This window comes from Rhinolophus ferrumequinum, chromosome 21 (genome assembly GCF_004115265.2).
Source record: "Rhinolophus ferrumequinum isolate MPI-CBG mRhiFer1 chromosome 21, mRhiFer1_v1.p, whole genome shotgun sequence".
NCBI lineage: Eukaryota > Metazoa > Chordata > Mammalia > Chiroptera > Rhinolophidae > Rhinolophus > Rhinolophus ferrumequinum.
In genome coordinates this window covers 26,245,466-26,259,217 of record NC_046304.1, presented here as the reverse complement: position 1 = coordinate 26,259,217, position 13,752 = coordinate 26,245,466, and the positions used below count along the sequence as shown (strand labels likewise).

The 13,752-nt window shown below is 35.7% G+C and overlaps 1 protein-coding gene across 4 annotated transcripts in view; it reads left to right on the top strand.

Moving 5' to 3' along the window:
- The window catches only part of RPS6KB1 (ribosomal protein S6 kinase B1), a 40,918-nt gene extending 27,860 nt beyond the window's left edge, over nucleotides 1-13,058 (top strand). For 3 of the 4 annotated variants that reach the window (XR_004421370.1, XM_033091186.1, XM_033091187.1), the window contains 8 exons: nucleotides 1,414-1,504; nucleotides 1,689-1,779; nucleotides 2,269-2,376; nucleotides 2,663-2,725; nucleotides 2,903-2,980; nucleotides 5,580-5,687; nucleotides 8,131-8,243; nucleotides 9,219-13,054. Coding sequence is in view for 3 of the 4 variants with exons in the window: in XM_033091186.1 (XP_032947077.1) it covers nucleotides 1,414-1,504; nucleotides 1,689-1,779; nucleotides 2,269-2,376; nucleotides 2,663-2,725; nucleotides 2,903-2,980; nucleotides 5,580-5,687; nucleotides 8,131-8,243; nucleotides 9,219-9,456 (890 nt within the window). In the remaining variant the exon portion in view is untranslated. Of the gene's footprint in view, nucleotides 1-1,413; nucleotides 1,505-1,688; nucleotides 1,780-2,268; nucleotides 2,377-2,662; nucleotides 2,726-2,902; nucleotides 2,981-5,579; nucleotides 5,688-8,130; nucleotides 8,244-9,218 lie in introns of all 4 variants that reach the window. The other variant, XM_033091185.1, reaches the window with a different exon arrangement.
- The last annotated feature ends 694 nt before the right edge of the window (nucleotides 13,059-13,752 follow it).

The window sequence follows — 13,752 nt, the reverse complement described above, 5'->3', positions numbered from 1 at the left end:
AAGCAATACTTTTATGATAATTTTTATTGGTGCTATAAAAAAAGGACAGGATTAGAATTGAACCAAAATATTTGATGTAGCCTTGGAAATAAATGTTTAGTAGGCATCGGTTTATTCCTGCTGTTTATTTGTGACAACAGACATGAAAATCAGACCGACTAATCTATACAGCTGTAGGTACAGCGAAGTGGGCCTTGATTTTAATTGCATGCTGCTACACACAGTTCAGTTTACGCGAGAGTAATCTGGGCTGGGCAGACTTGGCAGTTCACTCACACCCCAAAGGAGCAACCAGCCAACCTGGGTACCTGGGGGGCTGGAGGCAGCTGCTGATCCTTAGATGTCTACAAAATAGTACACGAGGTAGTTAACAGTTTTAAATTCTTGGGCAGAAAATGGTATATGGACAACAGACGCTTTTATAATTGTTTCAAATTGTGCTTTCTCCCTAGCCCCCTCCCTTTCTTTTAAGGAGAATGCTATACTTACCCAAGTACATAAAGGGAATATATGAATTTGCCTCCCTCCTAATTCTGCATCCATTCCCCCAAACATGGATTCCGATTCTGAATTTTAAGGCAAAGGATAGAATAGAGAAGTGACTAGTTAACTTCTTTGATTCATAAACTTGAGTGTGTCAAGTGGTTCTGTGAAAATGAACTCATTTCTTTTGTGTCAGCAAAGCACTCATTTACATTTGAATCAACAGGTCGAATAGCCTTTTCTTTTTTCTGAAATAAACCTGCAATGCTGAGTAGGATCCCTGGGGTTGTTGAACCACTGGATAGCTAATGACAGTTCAGGACAGCTTAACCTGGACTGAATGTTCTTTGTGTGAGGTGGTGAGTTTTTCACTTTTCTGGACCAGAGATGATGGTCTCATGCCATGTAGTAATTTCATTTCTTTTTCTGAACTAGTAGCATTGGCAGAATAAGCTAACTTATTATAGTGACTTTCTGAGACCATTTTAAAAAGAACTGTTAAGTCACAGTTCACTGTGGTAAAAGCTATATATTTGAAGTAGTGTCACACCTTTGTTTAAAAGGTGCAGAATATCTTTATTAGGGTCTGTGTACTTAAACCAAACTTCATCAAGTTTTCCCAGGATTTACTTTCTCAGAATGGTATACGTATAGGTAAAGCTGAAGCTTTAGATACGCTGTTTCACTCTTTTCTCTATTTTCCTTTACCAGATAGATAATATCAGCGGCAAAAGATGACTCTGCCCTAACATTAGAAAGTTAACATCCTATTTTTATGGATGGCACCTCACTAGTTCTTGATATCTTCACACAAAAAAAGAAAAAGACAGGAACAGTTAAATGGAAGGATGGATTGTCTCATATGATATGTTCAAACACTGCACATACCTAGAATTCTCAGAATAACCATGCTGTAATCTTTCATTGTAGGTCATGTGAAACTAACAGACTTTGGACTCTGCAAAGAATCTATTCATGACGGAACAGTCACACACACATTTTGTGGAACAATAGAATACATGTGAGCTGCACGTTGAAAGAAATCTAATTGGTGTGGGGGTAACAGCTAACTTTTACCTGGTTTAAGTAATAGTATGCTACAGTTTCTGTAGCATCATTGGGCTTCGTATTTTGTTTCTAAAGTTCTAATTCAGGTGATATGCAAGTGGATGAATTTTTTAGGCGTATTATTTTTATTATTTTAGGGCCCCTGAAATCTTGATGAGAAGCGGCCACAATCGTGCTGTGGATTGGTGGAGTTTGGGAGCATTAATGTATGACATGCTGACTGGAGCAGTAGGTGCACAGTTAAAAGCTGCATGTATTATGTGCTGAGTAGTTGCCAAATCACAATATAGCAAGAGACCTTTCCTGTGCTTCCTGATAGTTTTACCCATGGAGTTATTTTTTAAAATTAAGCACTAAAAATGCTTTATTAGTAGTAATACGGGCCCTATACTTTTTAAAAAACATTTCTATTTAAATGATCTATGTCATGGCAGTCCTGTGAAATAGATGTAAAATAGCTTCTGCCTTAATTTATAAATGGAGAAAATGAAGCATAAAATCAACATGGCTCGCCCATTATCTCAAAGTTTAATGGTAGAAACCGAGTTCCTTCCAGAATTGCTATTTCCTCTTTCCTGTTGTTTAAAAGCTATAGGTCTTTTAGTAGCCCCCATATCACAACATACATTTCTGATCTCTATGCATAACTGACTAATTCAGGAAATGGATAATTCTGTTATTTATATGCTAATTTTTCTCACTCTCTTCTACTCTTAGCCCCCGTTCACTGGGGAGAATAGAAAGAAAACAATTGACAAAATCCTCAAATGTAAACTCAATTTGCCTCCCTACCTCACACAAGAAGCCAGAGATCTGCTTAAAAAGGTAGGGTTCTTAAATAGGTACTCAACTACTAGGATTTACATAGAATTGAACATAACATTTTGAATAAAGAATCATACACAGATATTGAACAAAAGTGCCTGCGGTTTTTGTAGGGAGAGTACAAATTTGTTTGTTTAAAGATTTTATTTTCTTATTCCCTAACAATATTTAATAGTTATTAATAAATCATATTTTCCCAATGCAAAATAGACAAACAAATGCTATAAAGAAAAACTAATAAATTTAACTAAGTAAAGTTCATTAGTGTTTTTTTTCCCCCCTAAAGCTGCTGAAAAGAAATGCTGCTTCTCGTCTTGGAGCTGGTCCTGGGGATGCTGGAGAAGTTCAAGTAGGGGTTGGCACGTTTGGTGGTTTGAGGGGAAGATGATGCTAATTTCATGTATTTGTGACAGTTGTACAGTTACTTATAAGTATAGCTATTTTATGATTGGTGACTTCAGACAGGCAGTTGTCAATCCAGTGAAGTCTGTTCCCCTTGACTTTTCTTCCTGCTCTTTTTTCCTAGGCTCATCCATTCTTTAGACATATTAACTGGGAAGAACTGCTGGCTCGGAAGGTGGAGCCCCCTTTTAAACCTCTATTGGTATGTATACATGAAAGTGTATAATTCGAGGGACCTGGTACTTTTTTAGAGTAAGATAATCTAAGAGAGGTTAGAAATATTATGTTCAGTAAACTTTGGTCTATCCTCTCTTCTTTTCAGAATCTTTATCCTGTAGTCTTTTCAAGAACTACTGACAGTAGCAATTGATGACCATATTAAGTATTTTTAGGTTGGTTGCCTAAGACAAATATTTCAAGTACTTAGGACTTTTTTTTTTTTGCTTTCTTTTGCTTAATTCAACCCTATTTTATATTTGATTTTCTGCGATTTTTTTTCTTCAAACTACAGAATATATGTTTGCTAGGGTTGCAGCTACAAAGTACCACAAACTAGGTGGCTTAAACTACAGAAATGTATTGTGTCACAGTTGTGGAGGATAGCGGTCCAAGATCAAGGTATTGGCAGAGTTGGTTCCTTCTGTGCAGGAGACTGTTCCACGCCGCTCCGCTAGCTTCTGGTGGTTTGCTGGCAGTCCTTGGTGTTCCTTGGCTTGTAGGCTCATCACCCCGATTCTGCCTTCATTTCACGTGGCATTCTCCCTGTGTGCTGGTCTGTGTCCAAATTTTCCGTTTTCATAAGGACACCAGTCACCATGAATTAGGATTCTCCCTACTCCACTATGACCTCTTAACTAATTACATCTGCAATGACCCTCGTTCCAAATAAGTTCGCATTCTGAGTTACTGGGGGTTAGAACCACAACATACGAAGGGACACAATACTGGGGGGACACATTTCAGACTATAACAGTATGTTTATGAGTAAATGAATTATTTTGTTAGTTCTTGTCTTTCTCCTACCTCAGAATTTGAGAAAATATTGTTTCTTTTTCCGTTTCTTGGGATGAAAGTAGAGGGAAAGAAGAAGATAACGATGATGATGATTTGGTCCTTGAAGCACAAGGTCACTTGCTTTAAAATTTCAACATATATAATTGTAAGGAGGATAATTAACCCTCAGGTACCAACTGCTCAGCTTCAAAAATTACCAGGTCATCTTGTTTAAACATGAACGTAACCACCATGCTGTCATCACAGTTAAAAAGCTGACGATTTTCTTAGTTGTTTCTTTTTTTTTCTATTGGTTGGTTTCAACATGGATTCAATCAAGGCCTATACAGTTTTGTTACAATGTCTCTTGGGTCTCTTTCTATCTATAGCTATCTCTTCTCAGTTCTTCCCCTGAGGACTTACTGAAAAAACTTAACCATTTGTCCTGCAGGGTTTCTCACATTTTGATTTTGCTGATTTTAACCCTGTGGTGTCATTGACCATGTTCTTCTGCTCCCTGTATTTCCAAAAACTGGCGGTTAGATTTCGATGCTTGATCTGCTTCAACTTTTGGTGTCATATGTTCTGATCAAGAGACGTAATGTGTATTTGTATTTCTTTTAGTGATGTTAGTGGTCACTGGTCATTGCCTGTACCAGTGGTTCTCAGCCAGGGTCAATGTGGCAATGTCTGGAGACAAGCTGTCACAACTTGGGAAGATGGTGCTACTGGTACCTAGGAGTAGAGGCCAGAGATGCTGCTAAATATCCTATAATGCACAAGACAGTCCCCTACAAGAATTATCAGGCCCAAAATGTCAGTAGTGCTGAGTTTGAGAAACTGGCATAGTTCTAGGATTTCATTAGGGGTTTATAAAATTATCTTATTTTAATACTGTTGTTCATTATTTATTAGCTGGAATTCTTCCATAAAGAGAAACTTTACATCAGTTGTTTGGTTACCTGAGGTACAGTTCATACAGGAAAGGCAGGATATGTTTGTTTCTTTCCTAAGTTTCAAAATAATGAATTAGTTTTCTAATAACTTCTAAAATTAATCGATGAATTACGTGATTTTTTTTTTTTTTTTTTTTTTTTTTTTAGTATAACTGTGAACTCATGCCTTTAAACACATTTGTGTTTCAGTCCTCTGTAGTTTCTTTTAATTGGTGTTCAGCATTTCCCATTTTTGGACACTTTGTGCTTAATTATGTTGGTTCCTGAATTCTTTTGATACAACCACTTAGTGTGATGCACCAGGGAGAAGGAATTGAACAGATCTGGTGGTTCAATTTAGGCAAAAATATTCTTTCACAAGATAATATACTCTTGCAAAGTAGAATATTATTTTTGCTCCTTGAGAATTCTAAAGGAATGAAGTAAGTTATGGGAAGAAACTTTAATAGAGCATCTTACAAAAATGTGTTTTGTGTTTAAATTCTGCTTCAGTAGTTTTTCAGGTTTACTACAAACCTTCAGTGGCCAACTGAAATTATCTCTAAAAAGGGATTTAGCCAGTGGACTGGGCACACTGAGGCTTTGTGAGAGGAGAAGATTAATACTCAGATTTTTAATAGGAATGATAACTGTGTACTAAAATCTATTTTGATACATGTTTAAAATTTGAGGTTGTAATTTCATACTTTCCACGTGTATTTATTCTTCAGTCTGTGCTTGCTAAGACTATTCTCATACTACAGTCAAACCCTGTGAAAGAGCTGTATCCTAGAGTCTTGTCTGATGCACGTAATGCATTTGATATGTATAATACAAACTATTCATCATTTTGTAATCATCTTTTTTATACAGCAATCTGAAGAGGATGTGAGTCAGTTTGATTCAAAGTTTACACGTCAGACACCTGTTGACAGCCCAGATGACTCAACTCTCAGTGAAAGTGCCAACCAGGTCTTTCTGGTAAGTGAACGAATTTCTATGTAGCCGTGGGAAATTGAAGTATGAAGATGGGTCCTTTTCAATAAGAAAAGCCATTTTGAATAAGAAAATTCAATTTTCTTGCTTTGCAGTTTCATGTAGATAACCTGAGGTGCTTTTTTTGTTCCTAAGTTATTCTCTTGTAACGGACTGATGTTAAAAAATTCTCATAATTCAGCATTCTATTTTAGCAATTACAATAGGAGTGTATGATTCTTCAGAGTGAATGATTCCTTTTTTTGGATGGACCACTGACTTAAGGTGATGTTTGGCTCAGCATCTCAATTGAAAGCCACATAGCAATAGGAAAAGAACTCACTGTAACTATTTTAGTCCGGAAAGAGCTATAGATTTTGGTACTATTAACATAAGTCTGTAGGGGATTTCTAGCCTGTTAATTATGAATATTTGACATCAAATTATTCACATATGATGATTAGTAAATTAATCCTCAACGTAGAAGTATCTGTATTGATTTATACCTTGTTTCCTCAGAAAAGCAAAACTTAGATTTTGATCAACAGAAATAATAGATTTATATCTGATGACCATCATTGCATATTATTTTGCACAAGTATTCTTATATTTATTTTATTACTATACTTATGTGTCACATGAACATCTACCTCATTTTGTGACTTTTGTTTCCTTTGTCATTTGTTTTTGGACTACCTCTAGAGAGAATGGAATATGGGGAAAGTAATCATTTGGAAGTTGTTTCTTTTTTTTTTCTCTATTTCTGAGTTCACTAGATTTGTCACTAACTTAATTCTCAAACTGTTTTTATACTGCTCACAGTATAGCAGAAAGCAATGTTGTATATTTTGGGGTGGAGGGTAAGTTTTCAAGTTAGCATGGAATGCAAAAATTATGTAGGGTCAAAGTTACTCCTAAATCACCGTCGTACAGTATGGTTTTGAGTAAACATTGAATAGAAAAAACTATAAATGTATGATTATATGGTGATATAAGAATAGAGCATATACGCAAAATAAAATTTTACAGTATTTTTAATGACATGAGATGAAAGATGAATGCATGTTGTAAAGTTTATAACTAACTACATGATACCAAGTCCTTGTATCCCTCCTTAGTAAAATCTCTCATGTTCAGTTAGGGAAATAGGCATTATCCATTTTAATTCTGGCATTGCCTTATTTTTTTTCTCTTATGATGTGGAATTTTGTTTTCTACTGATGTAGAATTTAGACCTTTAATTTAACATATAGACCTTGTCCTCATTTGGGCATTGCAGAATTTCAACTAGTTTAACAATTTTTTTCCGCCATAAAAAACAGTCTGGAAACATCTTACCTCGCTGAAAAGAAATCCAAAATTGTGGTGGCAAAAGTTATGTAGCTAAGCTTTCATTGTCAAATTATTGTTGAGCTGTTCATAATTAATTCAATTGGCTACCTAAAGAACAATTCATTTGTTAGGTTATAGCCAGAATTCTATAGATAAAGTGGATCTCTTTAAAAATTAATAAAAATAGTTACATCCACTTACCTGGAGTTTGGGGTCGTAGCAACTTTAGCTCAGTAAATAGTTAACTTCTTCTCACAGAATTAAAAGAAATTCAAAGATGATTAAGGCACAGTCTGGTCTTCTTGGTAGCTACAGCTTTAGCCCACAAGAACATGTGGGGAAATGGCTTCTGAAAGTCTACATGTAGCTGTCATAAAGCATATGCTGTACAGAATTGCACCTCACTCTTTAGGATTTCACCCAGAGCCTTATTGAATCTCTTTATTGTGACTCATAATGCCTACTCATAGGTTAGAATAATAAATAGAAAGGGAAATAGGTGGCGGACTGATTGTTAAAGAAGTGAACATTGGCTGCAAGAGATGACAGCTGGTAGCCTAATAGCTACATCCAAGAAAGAACTAAAGCTAACAAAACTGCATATTGCCTATTGCAATTGAGGGTTTTCACAATGCTGACATTTCTTCATCAAGAAAATACCAAATCTATCCATCATTGGTATAAACCAGAAAAATCACATGTGCTAAGTTAGAGAATTCTATTTTACTTTGCCCTAATAATAAGAAAAGGCGGGTCATAATCTTAGTTGCTTATCTGCATATGGCTAGAAACACTAGAATTTTCTTTGCATTTATCTTGATATTTAACTTTTTAATATGGAGCCTACATTTACCTGTTTTTTTCCTGCTCCTTTTAATAGAGTAAAATTTTATTTGCTGGTCTGAGCTCAGTAGAATTCTCTCTTGAGGTCTGTGCCTCAAGAAATAGCTGGAAAGAAGTTAACAGGTGTGAAATGAGCTTGCGTTGATGGGAGAGCATACAGATTAGTGATTTTAGGCTTGCATGATTGTGCTGGTGTGTCAGAGACCGAACAACCACATTTTCTTGGTGTATATGACACAGTGCCCTTTTATAGTCCACTGTTACTGTCTTTCAGGGTTTTACATATGTGGCTCCATCTGTACTTGAAAGTGTGAAAGAAAAGTTTTCCTTTGAACCAAAAATCCGATCACCTCGAAGATTTATTGGCAGCCCACGAACACCTGTCAGGTATTTAGACTTTATTATTATTATTTTTTAAACCAGAAGAGCCTGCTTAAGAATATGCCAAGTTACATAAATGAAAGATCTGTCATCATATATCTTTGATTGACATAAGCACAGCATCTATACCTTCTTAATATTGCAAGTGACTAGTCTGTGACTAATCTATGATACTATGCTATTGAGTTTACCTTCCCTCCTAAAAGTAAGCTGATACATTGGCAAATGTCTTCTTTACCCAGTGACTCAACATTTATTGTACCAGGGGCTGTGCTGCGTGCTGGGGACACATGATTCGCATAGGAATTGTCCTTGTCCTGATGATGCTTACAACTGAGAGGGAGTCACAGTAAACAAAGAAAGAAATGCAAAAAAGATGTAATTGCAAGTAGTGCCAACTGCTATATGGAAAAAACAGTGTGGTGGTGGAGAGCAAAGAGTAACAAGGGGGCTGCTATTCATGGTGGCCAGACAGGCCTTCCCGGTGATGTGATATTTAAGAGTGAAGAGAAAGAGTGAGCCATACAAAAAGAAGAAAGTACAGGGGTGTTACAGGTATAAAAATAGCTCGTGCAAAAGCCTTAAGGGAGGAAAAAACTTGGCCTTTTCTTGGAAATGAAAGGGAGCTCAATGTTCCTAAAGTGTGGTGAATAAGGACTAGAACAGCAAAGATTTGGAGAAATATTTTAAATATAATCGGAAGCTGTTTTAAGTGGGGGAGGAATTTTTTTTTAAAAATTAAGTATCATTGAGGATTTTATGCGTGCAAGAATAGAGGTAGAGAGAGAGAGCAGTTAGGAAACTAGCAATTAGGCTAGAGGAGAGAGATAGCTCAACTTTTGCCTTTGTGCTAATCCACACAAAATAAACGGAAATGAAAATAAATGGCATGTTACCTCGTTCCCTTTAAATGTAAGGGAAGTATTTCTTGTTGAAATAATCTTAGAGACAAATGAATGATAGATTTTCCTTGTCTTAAAGCCCAGTCAAATTTTCTCCTGGGGATTTCTGGGGAAGAGGTGCTTCAGCCAGCACAGCAAATCCTCAGACGCCTGTGGAATACCCAATGGAAACAAGTGGAATAGAGCAGATGGATGTGACAATGAGTGGGGAAGCTTCAGCCCCACTTCCAATACGACAGCCGAACTCCGGGCCATACAAAAAACAAGCTTTTCCCATGATATCCAAACGACCAGAGCACCTGCGTATGAATCTATGACGGAGCAATGCTTTTAATTAATTTAAGGCAAAAAAAAGGTGGGGAGAGGATTTGTGAGCATCCTGCAGTGTGAAACAAGAGGACTCAAAATGACAGTCTCGAAGAGTCAGTGTCATTACACAGAACACTTTGGACGGAGGAAAAATAAAGACGGATTTTTAAAAATCAATCAATGGTGCAAAAAAAAAAAAAAGGAAAAACAAGCAAAATAGTATTGCAGAACTCTTAGGCACATCAATTAATTGATTCTTAGCGACATCTTCTCAACCTTATCAAGGATTTTCATGTCGATGGCTCAAAACTGACAGTATTAGGGTAGGATGTTGCTTCTGAATCACTGTTGAGCTCTGATTGTGTCGAAGAAGGTTATCCTTTCATTAGGCAAAATATGAAATTGCCTGTAAAACTTGCAACTAAGGACAAATTAGCATGCAAGCTTGGTCAAACTTTTTCCAGCAACATGGAATCAAAGACAAAAGAAACTTACCAATTGATGTTTTACTTGCAAACAACCTGAATCTTTTTTTTATATAAATATATATTTTTCAAATAGATTTTTGATTCAGCTCATTATGGAAAACATCCCAAACTTTAAAATGCGAAATTATTGGTTGGTGTGAAGAAAGTCAGACAACTTCTGTTTCTTCTCTTGGTGAAATAATAAAAATGCAAATGAATCATTGTTAACCACAGCTGTGGCTCGTTTGAGGGATTGGGGTGGACCTGGGGTTTATTTTCAGTAACCCAGTTGCAATACCTGTCTGTAATACCTGTCTGGGAAAAAAATCTATTTAATCATTTCTATTTGCAGTACTGCTATGTGCTAAGCTTAACTGGAAGCCTTGGAATGGGCATAAGTTGTATGTCCTACATTTCATCCTTGTACTGGGCCTGCATTGCACTGGAAAAATATCACCACCTGTTCTTATACCAGTATTTGGTTCAAGACGCCAAATGTGTTCAGCCTGTGGCTGAAGAAGGACGGAAGAGAGTCAGGATAAAATGCATACTGAAGGCGGCAAATTGAGGGAGTTAGGGCGATCCAGGGGAGGAGGGTGTTGCCATGGTCCACTCTCTATCTAATCTCTTTACAGCAAATTGCTAAGGTTTTAGGTTTTACTTCTTTTTACTGTTTTTGCTACCTACCTTCCTTACATTTTCTTCAAGTTTTAAAAGGAAAAAGGTTTTTTCTCCTATACTGGGGCTACATTTTTTGATTGTAACAATATTTGATGGCCTTTTGATGAATGTCTTCCACAGTGAATAAGAAAACTTAGTGGCTTAATTTAGGAAATATGTTAACAAGACACTATGTTTTTGAAATTGTAACAAAAATCTACATAAGTGATTTACAGGTACAAAGAATAAAAATAAAGGTAACTTTACCTTTCGTAAATACTTCCTGCCTTAAAGAGAGCATTTCCATGACTTTAGCTGGTGAAAAGGTTTAATATCTGCAGAGCTTTATACAAATGTATTTCAGTGCATACTGGTATAATAGATGATCATGCAGCTGCAGTTGAGTCTTATCAGCTCTTTGTCTTTTCTAATGTCTTCAGTCTGAGTGTGCAGTCAGTTTGTAGTATTTGGCAACCCTATGATTTTTTTAAATAGATGCTGCTTGCTGTGTTCTCCAAACCTTTCTGAGCCATAGGATCCAAGCCATAAAATTCTTCATGCATGTTGAAGTCAGTCAGAAAAGAGCAAAGCTTTGCTTATTTAAATGGCAATTCAAGTAAGATGAGATGAAATCCTATGACACTAAGCAAAAACAGAATCCTGAAAAATGATTGGAAATATACCATTTCAATTGTGGCAATAATGAAAGAATTGATAACAGTTCATTTTTCGACAGAAAACTTTTTTTTTGATCATTCCCTCTCACCCCCTATCCCATTATTGCAGCAGCCTACTGAGAACTTTGTAAATGAGAAGCTAAAATAACTGCAAAAATTGTATTTAAAGTACAGATCTTTGTTCTCTGACAGTTTATGGTGTCTGAAAAAAACGGACCCCAAAAAGCTATGGTGATATATATAGGCTTTATTTCAGACTGTAAATGGCTTGTGCTATTCTAATACTTGTTTTGAAATGTGTTTACTAACTGTAGTGTTGACTGCCTGACCAAATTCCAGCAAAATTTTTACACCAAAATATTCCTCCTCAGTCCTATTTGCTAACATTTGCACTGTAATTGGCTGGCTATAACCACCCCAGTTAAACCATTTTCATAATTAGCACTGCCAGCAATAGTGGCAAACACTGCAACTTTTCTGCATAAAAAGCATTAATTGCACATCTACCATCCAGGCAAATACAGGTTTTCAAACTTTAAGTGAAATTAATTCCTATGCTGTGGCAAGTTTATTTAGAAATTGTGTTTCATAAATGGATATTCCTACTATGACTGTGAAAACATGTCAGGTGCCACTGTAGTGTCACAGACAGAAAGCACACACCTATGCAATATGGCTTACCCTATATTTATTTGTAAAAATCCAAGCATAGTTTAAAATATATGATGTCAATATTACTAGTCTTGAGTTCCTAAGAGGGTTCTTTATGCTTCTTCCAGGTAAGTGTATAAAAGAGATTAAGTGCTTTTCTTTCATCACTTGATTATTTTCTTTAAAATCAGCTATTACAGGATATTTTTTTATTTTATATACATGCTGTTTTTTTAATTAAAATATAATCACTGAGAACTGAAGTTTTACTAATTTTGATTTTATAAGGTTTGTAGCATTACAGAATAAACTGGGATTTATAAACCAGCTGTGATTAACAATGTAAAGTATTAATTATTGAACTTGAACCAGATTTTTAGGAAAATTGTTATTTCTTTTTCCCCTTTATGGTGTTAACTAGTTTGAATCCTTCAAGGAATTTTCCGTACTATTTTTTGAGATAGAAGATAATGGGGGTGGGGGGAAGAATGCATGTATTATGCTCTATAAATTCAACATTCATTAAGTAATAAATGATTATAAACAAGATGTATCTTCAATAGTATTGATGTACTGAGCCTTGGATTTTATATTTAATATAGAACTTAACTATTTTGGTTACTAGTCATATGGTTCCTAGCTTACAAGGGCTAGATCTAAGATTATTCCCATGAGAAATGTTGAATTTATCAAGAATGGATTTTGAGGCTTTGAAAATGGTTAACTTCTTAAATAAAAACATCAGTGTCCAAACATTTACCTTCTTTCATAGGAGTAGACACTAGTAAGCCAGACAAAGCAATCATAAAAGAATTTGTCGCACCATGACCTATGATCTATTGCTGATTGATATAAAACTTTTCTTGCGTGATTCTTAATTTACCAATGCAACACAAGTATTATCTCAGTGGATTATCTGAAGTACACCTGAAAGATGGGTTCATTATGTTTGTTTGCTTTTTATTATTTTTTTCCTATCCCAAGTTGGCTTTGCGTCTATCAGAGTAAAGAAATTCTTCAGCTGCCTTATTAGGAGTGCTATGAGGGTAAACACCTTTTCTGCTTTTCATCTTGTATTTAGTTTACTGTATTAAGTATTTGATTTCGGATTGAATGACTGTAAATAGAAATTAAATGCAAATTTGAATGAACATAGAAGTGATTTTTTTTTATTAGATAGGAAGAAATAACTATCAGATGCACAAATGGTTTCAATAATTTTTTTCATTAACATTCCAGTTGTATTCAGGTTCTCATATTTAATAAACTACGGTTGATCCTTGAAGAAAATAGGTTTGAACTGCATTTGTCCACTAAGGCACAGAATTTTTTTCAATAAATACGTATCTGCAGACGTGAATGGCCAACTGTAGAGTCAAAAGTTATATGCAGATTTTCAAGTAATGTCTCACTATAGGAGATGTGATAAAAAATTATGGTTAATGTTTAAATAAAATTATTTCAGTAAAAGACACATTGCCATTAACCCCTTTCAAACTACTCTCCCTCACTTCAAACGCACTTATCCCATCGTTCTTGCTACTTTCTGAAGCAGTTCTGGAAGTCCTCTTTCATGAGTCTTTAGTTGCGCTGTTGTGGCTGCTGATGTCCTGAATCATTTTGACTTTGGGAAAGAGCCAGAAGTCGTACGGTACCAGATCTGGTGAATAAGGTGGATGAGGACACACTGTAATGTTTTTATTTGACAGAAATTGCCGTATACCAGAAGCGATGTGTGACAGAGCATTGTCATGATGGAGGATGATTTACAGCATACTTTACAACACACCTCTCAATCAAAGCTCACACCCGACTGATTGCACCGAACAAGCTGAAACTTGTCACACAG